Source organism: Bos taurus, chromosome 8 (genome assembly GCF_002263795.3).
Source record: "Bos taurus isolate L1 Dominette 01449 registration number 42190680 breed Hereford chromosome 8, ARS-UCD2.0, whole genome shotgun sequence".
Taxonomy (NCBI): domain Eukaryota; kingdom Metazoa; phylum Chordata; class Mammalia; order Artiodactyla; family Bovidae; genus Bos; species Bos taurus.
This window is the reverse complement of record NC_037335.1, coordinates 36,250,103-36,271,182: the sequence shown is the minus strand read 5'-3', so window position 1 is coordinate 36,271,182 and position 21,080 is coordinate 36,250,103. Positions and strand designations below refer to the sequence as shown.

Genomic DNA, 21,080 nt, shown 5'->3' with positions numbered 1-21,080 from the left:
TGTTTTAAGGTATTTTATTAGCACATGCTAAAATCATTTCCTATCTAGGTACTCTTTGTCATCTCAACACAGAGCAAAAATCAGTCGTATAAAATGGTGCAGTAATAAAAACGCCTCTTACTATTAGTTGGGAGAGAAACAAATGGGAATATTACTTTCAAGCTAATTATTTAAGTATTTTTATTGCACCAATTTTCTCAAAACCCAAGCAAAGTATATCTGAAATCTTTCCACAAATAAAATTTTTCCTCAGAACAGTTTTACTCATCAGCAAAAAAAGGCAAGTTTAATTTTTCTGTCAGTTGAGGCTTCATATGTCAAACACATTTTACGTTTCAAGATTTTACTGTCATAGTGATGGAATACTCAAGGAGACATTAGTTCTTATGCAAGTACTAAGTTAGAAAGATATAAGCTGAATTACTGTGAGCACACCTCTAAAAATAGACTTCATTATCTCCAACTACAGTATATAACTGTCTTGTCATTTTAACCAAAATTACACTTTCTAGTCAAGCAGAGACTGTAGCTTTCTTGAAGGCAGGTGGTGATAATGTCTTTTCCACCTTTATATTCCCAACTTTTGGCATAATCTCTGGCATACAGAGAACATATTATCAAATGAAAAAACTCATGAATTAATATAAATGGCTTCTCAGCAACTGTGTGCTTATCCTAAATGTGGAAGCAATATATACTCTTGTTTCTGATTTTTAAAAATAAAACCTTAAATGATATAGCTCTGAAAGAAAAAATATTCAGAAACACCTTTGTCGAACTTGTCATTTGCTCACTCAGTCAACAAATATTTACTGAAAACTTACAGCATGTCGAACATTATGCTGGGTGCTCAATCTTGAGCAGAACAAAATCCTACCTATATGACACTTCTAGTCTAAGTATGGAGAGAAAATTCTGTTTAGGATAAAAGAAAAGTTTCCTCCCATGTTCTCTTAAGTTACTCCCCAATCACTTATGTTAGAGTAACATTCAAATTTTAAATACTAAATATTCTGTAAGATCTTACAGAAAAACCCAAACGAACCTTTTGGCCAACCCAATATTTTGTGGAACCACAACAGCGAATTGGTGGCAGGTGCATCTGGACCAAAGCAGCACAACTTAATGACTATAAAGTATGTGTTTTTCTAGCCTTACAGAGATCGTTTTGCCTGTGCCAGAAAATTCTCCTTTACTAATAGGGTATTGCTCTTTAATTAAAATAATTTAAAATTAATTATTGATACCTGTAGCATTACTAGTAGTAATCATTGGTGAGACGAATCATATCCTCCACAAAGACTTACGTTAACTAAATACCTGGCACTTTGCTAAAAGCTTTATGTGGATCATCTCCTAGAATTACCCTCAAGTTTAGGCACTAGGTCTTATTATCTCTACTTGACAAAGGAGCTGAAGCTTAAGAGAAATGTGAGCAAAACCACAGGGCAAATAGTGCAGTCAGGGTCTGAATTCCTAAGTCCTGAGCCTGCAACCACACCTTTTATCACTTTTCACAAAAAAGGTATTACCAAAAAAAATTAGAAGGGAAAAAGTTATTTTCTATCACCTCTTTAAATATTGAAACGATGTATGATTTTCTTGCTTCTAAAATGTATAACTAATGATGCTTCATTTTCATAGATGTTTAAGAAATTAATAATTTTAGTCTATTCTGTGACCTGCCATAATCCAGGTGTAACAGAACAGAAATCCTGTTTCAAGTATGACTCTGGTTTGACCTAGGTAGTCCAAGCAATTGGACTGGGTCCCAACGTTCAAGAATTCTGAAGACTATGAGGATGTTAACACAAAATTAAGCACAAATGCATGAGGGGAAAAAAAAAGAAGTTCAATTTCTTAGGTGTTGCATATTAGAGAACATTGTACCAATACACAATCTTCAGTTGTTCCAAATAACTTGGTAATGCATATATGTTTTTCAGAGTCTTATAGTAGCTTATTTCCATGTGGAAAGCTGATGTTCAGGCCTTTGGGCTAAGCAATGTTTTATAAGGTACCAAAAACCTCATTTCCAGAATTGTCGACCCTATCCTCTCTGCCATCATCATACTACTACTACTACTACTACTACTACTACTACTAAGTCACTTCAGTCGTGTCCGACTCTGTGCGACCCCATAGATGGCAGCCTACCAGGCTCCCCCGTCCCTGGGATTCTCCAGGCAAGAACACTGGAGTGGGTTGCCATTTCCTTCTCCAATGCATGAAAGTGAAAAGTGAAAGTGAAGTCGCTCAGTTGTGTCCGACTCTTCGCGACCGCATGGACTGCAGCCTACCAGCCTCCTCCGTCCATGGGATTCTCCAGGCAAGAGTACTGGAGTGGGGTGACATTTCCTTCTCCAGTCATCATCAGATCAGATCAGATCAGTTGCTCAGTCATGTCCGACTCTTTGCGACCCCATGAATCGCAGCACGCCAAGCCTCCCTGTCCATCACCAACTCCTGGAGTTCACTCAGACTCACGTCCATCGAGTCAGTGATGCCATCCAGCCATCTCATCCTCTGTCGTCCCCTTCTCCTCCTGCCCCCAATTCCTCCCAGCATCAGAGTCTTTTCCAATGAGTCAACTCTTCGCATGAGGTGGCCAAAGTCCTGGAGTTTCAGCTTTAGCATCCTTCCTTCCCAAGAAATCCCAGGGCTGATCTCCTTCAGAATGGACTGGTTGGATCTCCTTGCAGTCCAAGGGACTCTCAAGAGTCTTCTCCAACACCACAGTTCAAAAGCATCAATTCTTCAGCGCTCAGCCTTCTTCACAGTCCAACTCTCACATCCATACATGACCACAGGAAAAACCATAGCCTTGACCAGACGAACCTTTGTTGGCAAAGTAGCCAGGGACTATTCTAGATGCTGAGGATTCAGCAGTGGATAAGAGGGCCAAAGCAAAGAGTTTAGCTTCAGAGGGATAGCAGAGAAGGAAGCAATTTTTGTATCTGAGTCACTGTGCCACATGTTCTACTCATATCTGTGATTAATTTCTAAAAATAACCCTTAAAGGTAGTTAGGATCACTCCACTCTACAGATGAGGAGCTCTAGAGTCAGCTCCTCATACGGTCAGAATCAGTGGACTACTGATACGAACCCATGTCTATCTAGCCTATGAAGAGCATTCTTTTTTCATTGTGAATCCCTCATTTTCACTCTTTCTCTTTGTAGTGTTTACTCCATTTGTCTTGGTTTTCTGGTTCTCAATCACACTCACCATCTTATAATAACTAATGAAATGATGATCACTTTTGTCCATTATATGTAAAGTGAAATTAATTCCTGCCCAAATGGTGTCTTACTACATTGCATGTATTTATATAACCATATTTATATATCCTTCTTTATAGTATACATTCATTCCACAAATATTTGTTGAATGCCCAGTAAATGCTAGGAACATTTCTAGGCCAGAGAAAAATATAATGGAGCTACAATGCAAAGGGAAGAGGGGCACATGAAAGGAAAGTTTCAAGAAACAAAGAAGATAATTTCATATGGTGCAAAGTGCTACAAAGCAAATAGGTCAGACACACACCACATTACATACTATGTATAATATATATACAATATATAGAATACATACACAATATATATATGTGTGTGTGTGTGTGTGTGTGTGTGTGTATTCCCCAAGCAGAGTCATTAGTTTAACTATACAAGGTATAAGTATTGATAAATAATAATCATATATACTAAAAGCTGTCAAGTTTTTATGAGCTAATACTTTTCTACCATATTTAATATTCTAGTTGTCTGATAAAGGATCCACCTGTGGTTGCCCATGGAATTAAACAAATATACAAAAAGAAGTATTAATATCAACTTAGAAGTATAGAAAATATCTGAAAACTGTATTACTTATTTGGTCTATCTCATTCATGATGCAATTTCACTCTTTTAAATTCTTTTGGTGTTATATTCTGAAAAATGTAGGATCTCTTCTAGAAAAAGCCAAACTGAGAGCAAACTTTATTACCTGAACACACATGTATCATCAGGCATGTGAGAAAAAAAATTTAATATGCAATAATGTGGTCAAAATCTATTAGTTTAAAAAAAATCCACTGTGCGAAAACAATATATGCATATTTATTACAACTATAAACACAAAAAATCAAGAATAAATGTTAAAGTTAACAAATAAAAGCATGAAGATTTTGAGATATAAATTAAAACACAAGGTCATTTAGAAAAATCACAGATAAGACAGTCTTTAAATTTTCTTACTATCTTTAATAAAATATATTAAGAACACTTGAATGTATGTCATATTTGTGTTTAATGTGGCATTAATTCACAAGTCATTGTTTTTTTTAATAAGATAAAATAAGCTACTTGCTGTTCTAAGGAGATACATAATTAGGATTTTGATAATTAAATCCTAGATGAGGCATTTGGTATATCTATGCCCTAAATCCCAATAAATTATGCATGCACAACTCTGAAAACTACATCTTAATTAGTAGATTAAAATAAAACTAATTTTGAAAACCAGAAAATTGAATTTTTAAAAATTGTTCAAATTTTATCAGTGAAAGACAACCAAATATTCAGACTTAAAGTACTGATTTAAACATCAATTGTGTATAAAGGAACATGAATTGTTTGGTATGCTACTTTAAGTATTTTAGTAAACCTCTGTAAATTTCAACTCATGTAGAGATGATCTTACATTAACTTAGTGACATGATTTCTCACTTTTGTAGCTTAATCTCTTTGGCCAATGAAGTATGTCCCAGTCTCATTTTCTTCTACTACTGCCCTTTTAACTTCTACACTACTTTGAGCTACTATTGTTTATACTGACCTGTGATGGTTAATTTCATGTATCAACTTGACTGGGCCACAAGGTGCCCAGACATTTTTTAAAATCTTATTTTGGGTGTTATCATATGAGTATTTTGCGATAAGATTAACATTTAAATCAAAAGACCCAGTAAAGCAGATTGGCTTCCCTAATGTGAGTGGCACTCACCCAATCAGTTGAATATCTGAACAGAACAAGAAGAATGACCCTCTCCCACATAAGAGAATTCCTCCTACCTAATAACCTTCAAACTGGGATCCTGGCATATTCCTGCCTTCAGTCTCAAATAGGAAACATCAGCTCTTCCTGGGTCACAAGTCTGTGGGCATTCAAACTATACCATCAGCTTTCCAGGACGTCCAGCTTGTTGACTCAACCTGCAGACCTCAGGAGTTGTCAACCTCCGTAATGTTGTTTAGTCGCTCAGTTGTATACGACTCTGTGAGACCTTGTGGACTGTACCCAGCCAGGCTCCTCTGTGGGATTCTTCAGGCAAGAATTCTGAAGTGGGTTAGCATTTCCTTCTCCAGCCTCCTTAATAGTATGAGCCAATGCAATATAATAAATCTCTTTACATATATAAATAAAATAAGTATAAATATGCATACACTTAACATTGGCTCTGTTTCTCTGTAGAACCCTAATATACCACCCACAACCACCATCAAATATTTAGCAATTTCCTATGTATGCAAGCATGCTCATGAAACTTTATCCCTAACAGCCTCTCATACTAGCTCTGCCTGATAAAACTGTACATAGGTTTCAAGCCCCAACTCAGAGACCTCCTCCCTATGATGCATCATCAAAGTGGAGTTTCCCCACTTCACACATCCATAGAATGTTTCGCACTATTTGCACTCATATCTGCTTGTCTGTGACTGGTAAGTTGGAAGAACACAGTTCTTCCTGGACAATGTGAATTGTCTTCTTGTATCTCAAAAGGGAATATCTGAAGGGCTGGAATACACTGTCACAACATAATAAAGCAGGGATTATTTCTGACTGGGTAAAAGCCAAAGGAAATCTTAGCTGTCTGACCAAGAGAAAAATAATTTCAAACTCTCTAGACCTTGATTTATTCCATCAAACGTAAGTGATTCTCTTTGGTTCACCAAACTCCCTTCCAACTTGACATTTCCACATTTCCACCAACCAACCAATCAACAGTAGTGCTCATATGACTCAATATTCATTTTTAAATTATCCTAAATAATATAATATGAAGCCAAAAGTATAAACGTGCTCTCACATAAATGCAACAACCCACAGCGCACCCATCCTCTCTGAGACCTTTTAAGACACAAGCCCTACAGGGAAAAACAAATGATAATGATTAAACTGAAGCAATATGCGTCTCCAACAGGAAGATCTGTAAAAGACTGATCACAAGGAAACATGAATATCTTCAGCTCACACATGCACTTTCTCAGAGATATTATCAGGTTTAATGTCTCTCAGTCCTAGAGTCTCCACGGAACCGTTCATGTGGGTTCCTGCCTTCGTCCACACTGATACGTAAAGAAGAGTTATTTGGAAGTCCTCCTGAAAGTCAAAAGTTTCTGTTTACTTATATGGCTCTGCACCTCTTTTCAGCCAGGAAATGCAGTAGTCAAGAAGGCTTTATAGCGTTGTATCAATTTATTCCAAGTACAAGACTATTTTATAAACCTTTCCAAATAATCTTCACTTGGTACCATAATTGTCAGCAAGTTTGTTCTGTGTTGGCCATCCTTCCTTTAGTTTCAGTCTTTCATAAAAATCTTTTTGTGTGACAGTCAAGCAGCTGTGCTTTGTTCTTTAATGTTCCTAGCCTGGATCCCCAGCCGAGACCACTTTATAACATAAACGGCAAAGTACCATTTTCACAGCAGGGACAACTGTGTTCATCTTCAAAAAGAGGCATTAATAAAATGAAACTGTAATGAACATGCTAATTCTGATCACAGGGTAGTATAACAATGGCAGAGGGAGTCGACTGCCTTCTCCCTGAAAGATGGTAAAGCTGTTTTTTTTTTTTTTTTAACTGCTATAATGGCTTACATTTTTTGAAAAAGACATATTATGCAAACATTTCTCTCCATTTCCCAATGAAATGCCTTTTCTGTCTCACCCAAATGCTAGCTGTGTGTTTTACTATATCAGTAACAGTCACCTTCAGGAAGCATATTTTTGCCATCTTGCAAGCACTGACTTGCTGAAAAAGGGATGTGACTGAAACACAGAAAGCCAGAGAGCAGAGATCTGAGACACCCCCAGTTCAATGCCTTCTCCATGCACATGACAGCAAGATAAATAAATGAGCACAAGTACAGGAAGGTTAGTAAGTTTGCTAAAGATGTCACAGAAATTCAGGGACAGAGCCAGAGTTGGGACCTAAATTATCTGAGACCTGATCTTGGGGACTTTGGGTATTATCTTACGCCTTGATGGTGATCATTCATAAACTATGATGCACTAACGTGGAGTAGATCCTCAAATGTAAGTGTCACTTAATAAATAATGTCTGTAAAACTAAGCAACTCAATTGTCTCATATTTTGTCATCTAACTTTTTGTAGACAATAATTTTACTTAGTGTGTGATCTCAGAATAAGCCAGTAATGACAATCTTGTATATCATGCCCTGTTGTGTTGTGGGGCTTCCCAGGTGGGGCAGGGGTAAAAAATCTACCTGCCAATGCAGGAGATGCAAGAGACTCAGGTTCAATCCTTGGGTTGGGAAGATACCCTGGAGTGGGAAATGGCAACTCACTCCAGTATTCTTGCCTGGGAAATCCCATGGGCAGAGAAGCCCAGCAGGCCACAGACGGGGGGTCACAGAGTTGGACGTGACTGAGCACACACACATGCTGTTTGGTTACGGTACTGCTGGCGGTGGTTTGAGGAGCAGTACTGCGACCGGCGCACTTAGTGTGGCCAAGAGGAGCTACCCCACGTCGAGGATAGGGCAGAAACCGGGAGGACCCCGTGCCCGAGGGGCAGCAGCAAAGAGGAGTTTCCCCACGTCCGAGGTCAGAGGCGGCGGCCGGGAAGAGCTACCCCACGCCCGAGGCTACCTCACGTCTGTGGTCAGGGGCAGCGGCCAGGAGGAGCTACCCCACGTCCAAGGACAGGTGGCTGCGAGAGCGCAGGAGGGCCTAGAGGAGCTATTCCACGTTCAAGGTCAGGAGGGGCGGTGGTGAGGAGATACCCCTCGTCAAAGGTAAGGAGCAATGGCTGCACTTTGCTGGAGCAGCTGTGAAGAGATACCCCACATCCAAGGAGAGAAACCCAAGTAAGACGGTGGGTGTTGCAAGAGGGCATAGAGGGCAGACACACTGAAACCACACTCACAGAAAACTAGTCAATCTAATCACACTAGGACCACAGCCTTGTCTAACTCAATGAAACTAAGCCATGCCCGTGGGGCAACCCAAGACGGGCAGGTCATGGTGGAGAAGGCTGACAGAATGTGGTCCACTGAAGAAGGGAATGGCAAACCACTTCAGTATTCTTGCCTTGAGAACCCCATGAACAGTATGAAAAGGCAAAATGATAAGATACTGAAAGAGGAACTTCCCAGGCCAGTAGGTGCCCAATATGCTACTGGAGATCAGTGGAAAAATAACTCCAGAAAGAATGAAGGGATGGAGCCAAAGCAAAAACAATACCCAGTGTGGATGTGACTGATGATAGAAGCAAGGTCTGATGCTGTAAAGAGCAATACTGCATAGGAACCTGGAATGTCAGGTCCATGAATCAAGGCAAATTGGAAGTGGTCAAACAAGAGATGGCAAGAGTGAATGTCGACATTCTAGGAATCAGCGAACTAAAATGGACTGGAATGGGTGAATTTAACTCAGATGACCATTATATCTACTACTGCGGGCAGGAATCCCTCAGAAGAAATGGAGTAGCCATCATGGTCAACAAGAGAGTCCGAAATGCAGTACTTGGATGCAATCTCAGAAACAACTGAATGATTTCTGTTCATTTCCAAGGCAAACCATTCAATATCACAGTAATCCAAGTCTATGCCCCAACCAGTAACACTGAAGAAGCTGAAGTTGAACGGTTCTATGAAGACCTACAAGACCTTTTAGAACTAACACCCAAAAAAGATGTCCTTTTCATTATAGGGGACTGGAATGCAAAAGTAGGAAGTCAAGAAACACCTGGAGTAACAGCAAATTTGGCCTTGGAATACAGAATGAAGCAGGGCAAAGACTAATGGAGTTTTACCAAGAAAATGCACTGATCATAACAAACACCCTCTTCCAACAACCCAAGAGAAGACTCTACACATGGACATCACCAGATGGTTAACAGTGAAATGAGATTGATTATATTCTTTGCAACCAAAGATGGAGAAGCTCTATACAGTCAGCAAAAACAAGACTGGGAGCTGACTGTGGCTCAGATCATGAACTCCTTATTACCAAATTCAGACTGAAATTGAAGAAAGTAGGGGAAACCACTAGACCATTCAAATTCCTTATGATTATACAGTGGAAGTGAGAAATAGATTTAAGGGCCTAGATGTGATAGATAGAGTGCCAGATGAACTATGGAATGAGGTTCGTGACATTGTACAGGAGATAGGGATCAAGACCATCCCCATGGAAAAGAAATGCAAAAAAGCAAAACGGCTGTCTGGGGAGGCCTTACAAATAGCTGTGAAAAGAAGAGAAGAGAAAAGCAAAGGATAAAAGGGAAGATATAAGCATCTGAATGCAGAGTTCCAAAGAATAGCAGGAAGAGATAAGAAAGACTTCTTCAGTGATCAATGCAAAGAAATAGAGGAAAACAACAGAATGGGAAAGACTAGAGATCTCTTCAAGAAAATTAGAGATATCAAGGGAACATTTCATGCAAAGATGGGCCTAACAAAGGACAGAAATGGTATGGACCTAACAGAAGCAGAAGATATTAAGAAGAGGTGGCAAGAATACACAGAAGAACTGTACAAAAAAGATCTTCACGACCCAGATAATCACGATGGTGTGATCACTCATCTAGAGCCAGACATCCTGGAATGTGAAGTCAAGTGGGCCTTAGAAAGCATCACTATGAACAAAGCTAGTGGAGGTGATGGAATTCCAGTTGAGCTATTCCAAATCCTGAAAGATGATGCTGTGAAAGTGCTGCACTCAATATGCCAGCAAATTTGGAAAACTCAGCAGTGGCCACAGGACTGGAAAAGGTCAGTTTTCATTCCAATCCCAAAGAAACACAATGCCAAAGAATGCTCACACTATCTCACAATTGCACTCATCTCACACACTAGTAAAGTAATGCTCAAAATTCTCCAAGCCAGGCTTCAGCAATATGTGAACCATGAACTTCCAGATGTTCAAGCTGGTTTTAGAAAAGGCAGAGGAACCAGAGATCAAATTGCCAACATCCGCTGGATCATGGAAAAAGCAACAGAGTTCCAGCAAAATATCTATTTCTGCATTATTGACTATGCCAAAGCCTTTGACTGTGTGGATCACAATCAACTGTGGAAAATTCTGAAAGAGATGGGAATACCAGACCACCTGACCTACCTCTTGAGAAACTTAGAAGCAGGTCAGGAAGCAACAGTTAGAACTGGACATGGAGTAACAGACTGGTTCCAAATAGGAAAAGGAGTATGTCAAGGCTGTATATTGTCACCCTGCTTATTTAATTTATATGCAGAGTACATCATGAGAAACGCTGGGCTGGAAGAAGCACAAGCTGGAATCAAGATTGCTGGGAGAAATACCAATAACCTCAGATATGCAGATGACACCACCCTTATGGCAGAAAGTCAAGAGGAACTCAAAAGCCTCTTGATGAAAGTGAAAGAGGAGAGTGAAAAAGTTGGCTTAAAGCTCAATATTCAGAAAACTAAGATCATGGCATCTGGTCCCATCATTTCATGAGAAATAGATGGGGAAACATCGGAAACAGTGTCAGACTTTATTTGTTGGGGCTCCAAAATCACTGCAGATGGTGACTGCAGCCATGAAATTAAAAGACACTTACCCATTGGAAGGAAAGTTTTGAACAACCTAGACAGCATATTCAAAAGCAGAGACATTACTTTGCCAACTAAGGTCCGTCTAATCAAAGCTAGGGTTTTTCCAGTGGTCATGTATGGATGTGAGAGTTGGATTGCGAAGAAGGCTGAGGGCCAAAGAATTGATGCTTTTGAACTGTGCTGTTGGAGAAGACTCTTGAGAGTCCCTTGGACTGCAAGGAGATCCAACTAGTCCATTCTGAAGGAGATCAGCCCTGGGATGTCTTTGGAAGGACTGATGCTAAAGCTGAAACTCCAGTACTTTGGCCACCTCATGTGAAGAGTAGACTCATTGGAAAAGACTCTGATGCTGGGAGGGATTGGGGCAGGAGAAGGGGATGACAGAGGATGAGATGGCTGGATGGCATCACTGACTCGATGGACGTGAGTCTGAGAGAACTCTGGGAGTTGGTGATGGACAGGGAGGCCTGACGTGCTGTGATTCATGGGGTCACAAAGAGTTGGACTCGACTGAGAGACTGAACTGTACTATTTCAAAGTGGGTAAGTCTCAGAAAGTAGTCCACTAAATTTAGAAAAATGACATAGTACATGAAGTTTGGATGATAAAATGTGCATTTTCTGATTACTACATTTAAAGAAATCTCAATTCAACTAACATGATATTTAGTCACAGAGAGTTGACTAAATTTTTCTAGAACTTTCTCTTAGAGAAGGGGAGCTATGTGAGTAAGAGAAAAAGGATTCTTGATGTCTTTCTACTTGCCTAAAACAGGCATATGATCCTGGATTCTTACAGGAAAGAAAAGTCTATGGATGGTCATAACTCATTTTCCCTGAACAGTGGCTGTTAAGATGTATCTGAGAGAACAGTTTCATCTCTGGTTATCATTATCCAAATTTTCAAGCTTTCCCCTTGATATCTTTGGTCAGGAAGAAATGGTGGCCCGTGAACCAAAGATTCAAAAAGAACCAATTCCATCTGGATGATAATCACTCCTCTTAAAACACCTTCTCTGGTCCTAATCTTTGCCCTTCACTGGAAGTCTAATATTAAATCCAAAGTCCTCAGCAGAATCCCACATTAGGCAAGGCTCAGCCCTTAATAACCTCTCAGTGAGATGTGAGGCCTCCACTTAAAGTTCTGCATAGGATAGAAACATGTACAACAGCTATGCTCAGCCCCCTACAGAGCTATAGAACTAGGGAGATGGCATTTGCCTACGTATCCACAGGCAAGGCAACCAAAATAAATCAATAAATGACCTGGAGTCTATAAACACCACATTCACTACTTCTTCTATGAACTGCAGTCTACCCATATAAATGGCAGTTGCTCAAACATCTCATTCCAGGGGTGCATGTTCTGCCCGAGTTTGAAGTTATCCTTCCTTATGAAAACAGTTTTTCAGCATGAGGGTAATTGGCAATGAGCTACACAGGGCAAGTTTTCCCTGAAATACTCTCTTCAATACACACGAGTGGTCAGAGTATTATTTCAGTGTCTTCTGCATTAGTTGCACAGGTCAGATGACTAAATCTCCAATTAATCAGGTCCTCTAGTGGCCTGTGTGAAATAAATTAGTGTTCTCCATCCAGTCCACTTAGACAAAACCCATCACGACAGCTGGCACATTTTTGGCACTGTCAGCAAAGTGGGTAAAAAGTAAATGACCCATGTGGACAAAATGGGCATCAGACAAGGGGCAATGGATAAAAAGTGCAAAGCAGTTTCTACCCACTGCAGAACAGAGAGCTTGGGTATCTGCCAATGTGATTTTCAAGGGAAAGTGAACTTAAAATGGGCATAGAGCCCATCAACTATAGGGTAAAACTCCTCATGTTCATCTAGTTAACTGTTTACAATGTTCATAATCTAGAAATGCAGTTTACCAACTGGAATATTTTTAAAGACTATTACTAATAAGATTATCAATAGTTATTTAGAAATTTTAAACAAAGAGACAACTCTAAGAAACAAAGGTACTTCCCAAGCCCACTTATTTCATCCTGTAAGGATACATGCAAATATTCTATTTTAAGGTTATGTTTAGACTACTTTTTCATTATCCAAAATATCTTTGAGTTTTTCTCATGAAACATTTCCAAATTGCTAAAAATAATCTTAAAAAAATAAGGTTTAAATACTTTACTAGAATCACAAATTTTCATACAAATGTACTTATATATGACAGTCACATAGAAAGCTATTTCAAATGTATTTGCTTTATGGGGAGCTAGCTGGATAAAAGCAGATGAGATGGGAGGACCCTAATCAGCTGGAAGGAAGGACAATATAAATCCACGTGCATGTCTATGTCAAGTGACAGTTTCCTCCAATTTCTTATTAATGTCTTCATCAAACACATAAAGATTAAGTCAAACCAAACAACTCTCATTGCTTCCTTTTAAGGGGTTTGTTCAGGAAACTTGGAAGGTGAAAACATCCAAAAAAGTTTCTAATAAACTTTACTTATTGCATCTTCGTAATACGTTTTCTACATGATAGCACTAGTGATAAACCATGTGAATAAGAGAAGATTAAAATTATTAAAGACCAAGAAATCAATCTGGTTTTGCTTCCCATATGAATATTCCTCCCAAATTACTCAACAGTCTTTGGGCCTTTCATCTGAATTTATGTGAACATACACAAGCATGTGCACATATGCATATATTTTAGTACACATTACAGTACATATAAACATAGTCTTCAAGATTCCTTTCAACTCCAAAATCTAGCTTCTCCTAACTGCTCTTTTTTCCCTAATGTCTTATTTTACCTAACAGATTTTACTCTCTTCTTTACCCTTACAAATATTTAAAATTCATTTCTTTTACAACCCATTCATAGAGTTCAATTATCTACACTTCACAGACTATAACTTCTACTGTCACCAATTGGGCTTCCTGGCTCTCGTGTGTTGAAACTGGCATTCATGTTTTATTAGAATGGATACCAATGAGCTCATCTGTGAATAAATGACCTTATCTGGGGTTGTATGTCCTGGACTGTGGCGGCATCTCTAATGGGGTGGATCCTTACGTGGCTGTTGCTCCACACTCCATGGGATTCACTGTTTCTAACCAGCTTTTTCATTAGCTTCTGAGTTCTAAGTATTGTACTACAGAAATAGTGCTAGAATTCTTATCTTATACAGAAAGCTGATCTAGCTCTTCTTCCCACCATCCTATTTAATATAGAGCTGTGTCATATGGGAGAGTTAAATCACCAGCCCAGTATCATATAGTCCATTTGGCTATTATCTTGGTTTATAAGATTACAAATTGTCTTTTATCTGGAGGTTCTCTCTTTGTTTTCAGTACCTGGAAATACCTTTCTTGTTTATAAGCCTAACCATGCATTTAATTTTATTTTCAAATATTTTATCAACATCTCTGTGCGGTTATAGAGGGACAGAGAACATTCTATATTGAACATAGCTTGTCATAATGACAAGAAATGTACCTCACACCTGACTTGCTTGTTTTTAAGCAGCATTCTGTTATACAAAATTCAAAGATCTTTATCTACTTGGTCAATATTTCCCCTAAGACTTAGTAAGACATTTCTATTACTTAAAACATATTTTAGGATGTATACATAAATCTTTTCTAGGCTTCTCAGATTGATTAATTCTGGTACTAAGTAGATCTTAAAGGAAATGTTTTCAGTTTTATTAAACATACAAAGAAAATACATCCCTCAAAGCTGGGGGAGCCAGAACGGAGGAGAAATGTTCTTTATATATGTTTCTCTAAGATTATTTAATTATGGCCTGTTCTTTCTAATTCTCATCTGAAGACTCTTCTCCTAAATTGTGGAATTACGCAAAGTGAATTTCAAAGCAATACAAAGGAAACAAATGAACAAATGCAGGTTTGTATGAGGAAGGAAGAAACAAAGGCACAGTAGAGTTCACCCAGAAATATCAACTATGGCTGAAACCCAGTTAGGCTATGTCCTTATCTCTACGCAGAAGAGCAAACTGTATGTGTTTTATACAACAGAATATTATTCATCACTGGCCTTTCTTCTTTTCCACTGTCATTCTAAAGGAAGTCTTGAAAGCAGACACACCACACTAAAGAGCTGGCCAATCATCTCATGCTTTGGACAAACTGCATAAGCCACATGGCCGGAAACACAGAAGGCATATTCACTGTTTCCAATCCCTTTGCACCAACAGATATTAGTTCAAGAAATATGAAATCATGAAGAAAACTAGTTTTTTGACATAAAAAAGGTATATTTGTCATTCATGATTCTTTCCATTAATAACTAATCATCTTTAGGTAGAAGATATCCCTTTAACTTTACAAGCATCAATGTCAGTTTTGGTAATTTGCAAAAGTAGTTGCTGACCTATATATGAAAAATCCACACAGGAGTGAAGTTAACATGCAAAAGAGTAACATAACCTGCTTGCTTTTGAGATTCTTTACCAAAAATCAAAATGGTATCTGACATTTGCAATCAATATTTCTTTAATTTTTTTTTCTGTCCCTGACTAGCAGTTTTTAAGTCTTATGAGAGAAAGCACTGACTATCTATTTAAAGTTTGACCCTAACAAGTATTTGACTTCAATATATTTCCCAATTAAGTGTCATGACAATGCTAGTCTTTTCAATGAGCCTACAAAAGAATACTTGGGGTACAGAATTTGAACAGTGACACAAGCAGCAGCCTTGTACTTTAATACTTACCACGTAAAACTGTGAGTCTGGTGGACACACTTATTTCTCCCACGTTATTCGAGGCCACACATTCATAAATGGCCTCATCACGTGGAGTCCGTAAGGGCTGTATTCTGAGAACTGATCCAGATCCATCGTCAAACTCTATTACCTATTAGAGGAAACAAGAGCTGTCACAGGTGTTGTCACTATCATCTACCTTTCAGCTAAACCTCCTAATGCGGTGGTGGACCAGCCACTAGGCTCACAGTAAACTCAGAAGCATTTTGTGACTACATTTTGATACAGTGATGAAACAGAATAATTGGTCTCATGTAATGAATCCTGTACTGAACAATGAAAAGACATGAAACTACATATGCAAAAAATGTAAATTTCTTGTCACTACAGAAAACCATCCAGGGTTTACTCATGAAAATATTCCAGTATGTGTTATCTAGGGCATTGTGATCCTGGTATTAATTTTGCAAGAAACGTGCTGCTGTGATGGGTAAACTTCTTAAATTATTCTGTCTTTGATAGTACAAATGCACATATGGATCCGTTTAGTAACTGAAATATAAGGTGAAGAGATAATGTATACCACCACTGATAGCTATTCTGCTTTAAAATGTCTCATCCTAAATTGTATAGATGAGTGAACCATGAAGAGAAACTGCATAAATCTAGTACTTAGGCAGCCAATGAGATGTCTTTCATAGCCCAAGAGACTGATGGCATGCATTAATTTTGCAATAAATCATTCCAGTATTTGTTCTAGCTTAGCATTTCCTGCATTTTTAGGGCATTCTTGCTGCAAAATGGAGGCTTGCTTCAGCAAGCAGAAAATTAATGTTCTAAACAGTAAGCCTGAATTCACTATCATTATGGACTGTACTCTGAAACAGCTATGAAATCTTAGGTATTTGTCACCAAATTCAAATAGTACTTTTTAAAAATGATGATGACATTGATATTGATGATATGATGATGATATTGATAATTACATGATAATATGAAGATATTGATAAATATGTACACAAAACTATAGTCCTATACTTTTCTATAACTATGATGGGTTTTTTTTTTCATCTGTTCACTGAGATTCTGTATTTTTTTCCATTTCCCTATGAATAATACATCCACGTGCTTAAACTGTGAATAAAGAATGCCTTGTAAATATATTTACAAGATGCTCAGTCCCAGATTTTGTGTATAAGTGTCAACATATGGGGAAAAAGGGATTGAAAGTTTTTAAAATATATCCATTTCAAGTCCTTTTCACATTCCATTTATGTTCTAAATTCACAGAGATAGCCAAATGTCCCACTTCGCAATGTACCAGAATTTAGTTTCAACTTTATTAAAAATATCACACATTTTAGAATGAATCTACTATGCATCTTGGGAGAATAAAGTTCCAAAGTTACTTTGAGACTGAATTTTTTGTCAAATATGCCATAATTTAATATATACGTGTGTGTGTGTGTGTGTGTGTGTGTGTGTGTGTGTGTAGTGAGAGAACTCCCTTGGCTTAATGTAGAGAAGGGTTTAAACATTTTTAATACTAATTTCAATTTGTTTTTTTTGGTCTTATTGAGAAATATCTGCCATACATCACTGCATAACGTTTAAGGTGTATAGAATGAAAGTTTGATTTACATATATGGTGATATGATTACTATAATAAGTTTAGTTAACATCCATCATCTCATATAGATATAAGAAAATAATTTTTTTTCTCCTTGTGATGAGAACTGAGTATCTAATCTCTTAATAACTTTTGATTCATTGTTACCTGTCATTGTACAATTACATTTCGGAATTATTTCCTAGGCTTAGGCCTGAATAGTTCAACAAATGAACTGTATACCCCATATTAGCACCCCATTAGGTGCTAATGTTGTAATTTCCAATTTGAAAATCCTGTTTAACACCTGGTATTGATTATAGCATCTCTAGGCCAGATGCTAGATTTGCCAGTGGAGACGGAAGAGGTAACAAAATCAGTCCCACTCACACTCTCACTGGCTTTAGAAACCAGTGAAAGCAAAAAATACAATATACTGTTACAGATACTAAAGACTCACAGCCCAAGACTCGATGTTATTTGATGTATCTGCTTTGTGTTAAAACGATTAACTTTTTCTGGATGTGTTTATATGATGCTCATTAGGACTTATGTACTGAGTAGAATTCGTGCATTGAAATGTTTACTATTATAACTTAATCTTTACTACAAGAGTTTGTCAAGAAGTCATCATTACTAGCAAGCCTGATGTCAAAATTCTCTTTGACAAAAAAGTTCAATTTAATTTAAACTAAAAAGTCTATGTGCACCAGAAGTTACATACATATACATCTTTTTCTATCTGATGTAAGAAATGTTTCTTAAAGATTAAGATATTCTTTTATGTTTAAATCAGTATAAATATTTGATCTTCAAACAAACACAATTTTAAATTTATCATTTGTAAATTACTGTCCAGATTTCAGTTTTACCAGCATAATTAATTAGGCCCTTTATGCATTTGGTCCATTTATTTCTCTGTGAAAACTGTTGAAAAATGAGTAAAATCTCAATGTTCTGAGTTTTGTAGCTGCTATATTTCTTTTAACTGGGAATAACTTTAATTTGCCAAAATGTAAATTAGGCTATGAAGTAGACCAGAAACTCAGGTAGGAGGAACTGAGTGTTATATTAAGTATTAGCTGGAGTTCCCAGTACCCTGTAAGAACCAGTCTATAAATTACAAGCATGAGGTTGCAGGCTTCTTCTAATTTTCTTCTGTGCAGCTTATCACCTATTTTACTCCTCCAGAATGAGTAACTTTATACATCATAAGGCTCCTTCAAAACACCCCCCAGAAACTATATCTGATGTATGTTTTACCATCTTCAGTGCACTGAGCTTTCTTGAGTAAATGCAACTGATTTCTTCAACAGGTTTATCAACTATCCACCTGTTTGAGTATGTTTCTTCCTGAGCAGTACTTTACACAAACACACTGGAGCAAAAGTTCTCATTCTAGTCCATGCTACTTTTAAAACACAGGTGTGAAGTATAGTGGATAACTAAACTTGCTGCCCAGTATCCATTCTCCTTCCAGATTACAGGAACTTGAATTCCCTTTAGGAAAACACTGCTCCTTCATTTCAAACCACAGGGTTGAATGGAACTGACTTCATTGCCAGAAACAGAGGTAGATTCTGATTAACTTAGTCAGCCTGTACCATCCAGCTGTTCATAAGGAATGGTTCTGGGATGAACATGTAACTCAGAAAGATCCAATAGCAGAGGAAATTCACACTCATCCTCTAGTCTTGGATGTGGGAGGATGGGAGACTGCATCTTGCCATCTTAAGGGGAAGCAGTCTGAAAATGAGGTTACAGATGGATGCTAAGGACACTATTTGAGCCCTGATACAAGTAGGACAACAGTCAGTCTTATGAACCCTCAAATTCTCTTTTTGAAAAAGTCAGAGCCATTTAGAGTGAACTTTTCCATCCCAAACAACATAACGAATGACACATCTCAGTGATTATAACACCTTGTATCAGTAAAACAAGTAACATACAAACCAAAACTCCAGCAGATACCTTCTTCCCCCAGAGAAACAGAACAATGGACCTAATACCTCAAATCTCTGATTGCTGACTTTCTTTCCTTTTTTGTTCCAGACAATTTTAGGTCTTGGGTCTCCTGTAGCTTGGCAAATGAAGGAGGCAACTCCGCCAGAGACCCCTGTCTGGTCAACAGGAGTTCGCGTAAATCTTGGAGGTGCTAAAATAAAAAAGAAATAGACATCATAATTAGATGGAAAATTGAAACACAGATTATTATCTCACCGCAGTGCTCTCTCCACAGCCCTCAACCCTATTTCAGTCAATAGAGATAGAATACACATATAAATATACCGGGATGACAAAATCAGGAAAGCACCTTTTAATTTGAGGGTAGATAAAAGGGGAAGGAGGTAACTTTCCGGTCAAGTTATCTGTTAGCACTTTTAATGCTGAAACCCGTATTAAGGCAGAGATCCAATAACATTCGAAAAGCAACATCATGCATTAATTTTTATTACCAGTATTAAAAAAATCCAATTTGTCCTCTGTAACAAAATGAGCTCATCAATCAAAGTGAGTAAAATTTTAGCTCTTTGCTTTGATGCCGCTATCAGGACGCTGCCAGAAAGCAGCAAACACTGCTAAGCTATTAAAATAAGTGACATTTAAGAGAAATTCTAGGAAATTTTAAAGAGACTGGAAATACAGCCCTGAGTTAGAAGGTTTAGCAAGAAACAGAAATAGGAGAAAATGGTACAGTGACTCTAACCCAGATATGGTGTGCTGTCTTACTTGAAACTTAACTCCACAATTTGCATAAAAAGATGAGTCAAGAAGTCTCCAAAGTCATAGCAAGGAAAATAATTTCTATAAAGAAAAATGTACACTTCAAGACTCTAGGACAAAAGGCTAAAAGTGTGAGGTTTTTGAATTGCCCTCCATCTCCTTTAAATGTTCCTAATATTTACTTTCCTTCTTAAAATCTGCTTGTTATCCATCTTATATTTCCAGGTATAGAAATTCATTAAATGAGAATTATATAAAATGTAGATAAATGCTTATGGACTAAATATTCACCATATATCTTATTTACAAAGATTATAAATATACAAATGTCAATTTGGGTATTTATAGGGATCAATAGATCAGCTATGGCATAATCATCAAATAGTAAACGTTATATTTATAAACATGCCATGAGAAGTACTTATGATTCAATGGTAAGCCAGAAAAGCACCACACAAAATTACACATGAGGGATAGCAGGTAAAGAAAAACGCACCCCAAAAGAGATGGCACAAAATATGCTAAAATATTAACAATGGTGGCTGGGGAGAGGTGTTCTAATTATTTTTCCTCCTCTTCACATTTTTCTTGCATCCTTGAGTTTTTACAATTATGTTATAGTTGGACATTTTTTTAACTCAAAAACATTTTACCTCACTATTTTATTTTCTATTTTCTTATCCCTATGATCAAAGAAAAGAAGAATTTTCTCTTCTCTCTGGTCGTAGTCCACCTGTACGTCATTGAGGTAAGGTTTTAAGTAACCATAGCTAATGCTTATTTTGAAAACTCTCCTTAGATTTTGAGAAAGAGGAAAATAGCAAAGTCCATCACTGTTTGCTCATCACCACTATTTTCTCTGCCGTTTTCATGTTTCCCATGTGATGCTCCTGCTGGCCCAATAATGTGTGTCCTGACCCTCATCTCAGTTTTCCTTGAGTCAGGGAAGCCAGATTGCCCTCTCAGCTCCAGTGGGCTACAGTTCACAGGGTCGCAAAGAGTCAGACATAACTGAAGTAACCCAGCGTGCTCAGGCGCGCGCACACGCATGCGCACATACACACACACACGCATCATGTTGAGATGCAAAACTTTCCTCTTACTTAACTATAAAAATATGAAGTGTGAAATCAATAATTTTGCAGAGATCCCTTTAAGGTTTAAGGTATTAACTTCCACAATGAGGCAAAGAATGGAGAAGTGATGGGCGTGGTGTATTTGCAATGCTGATAAAGGAACAT

At 37.8% G+C, this 21,080-nt stretch overlaps 1 protein-coding gene across 21 annotated transcripts in view; it reads right to left on the bottom strand.

Moving 5' to 3' along the window:
• The window catches only part of PTPRD (protein tyrosine phosphatase receptor type D), a 2,536,342-nt gene that overhangs the window by 332,564 nt on the left and 2,182,698 nt on the right, over positions 1–21,080 (bottom strand). For all 21 annotated transcript variants that reach the window (XM_059889411.1, XM_059889419.1, XM_059889414.1 and 18 more), the window contains 2 exons: positions 19,125–19,270; positions 15,516–15,657 (listed from right to left, as the gene is read on the bottom strand). In XM_059889411.1, coding sequence (XP_059745394.1) covers positions 15,516–15,657; positions 19,125–19,270 — 288 coding nt within the window. The remainder of the gene's footprint in view (positions 1–15,515; positions 15,658–19,124; positions 19,271–21,080) is intronic.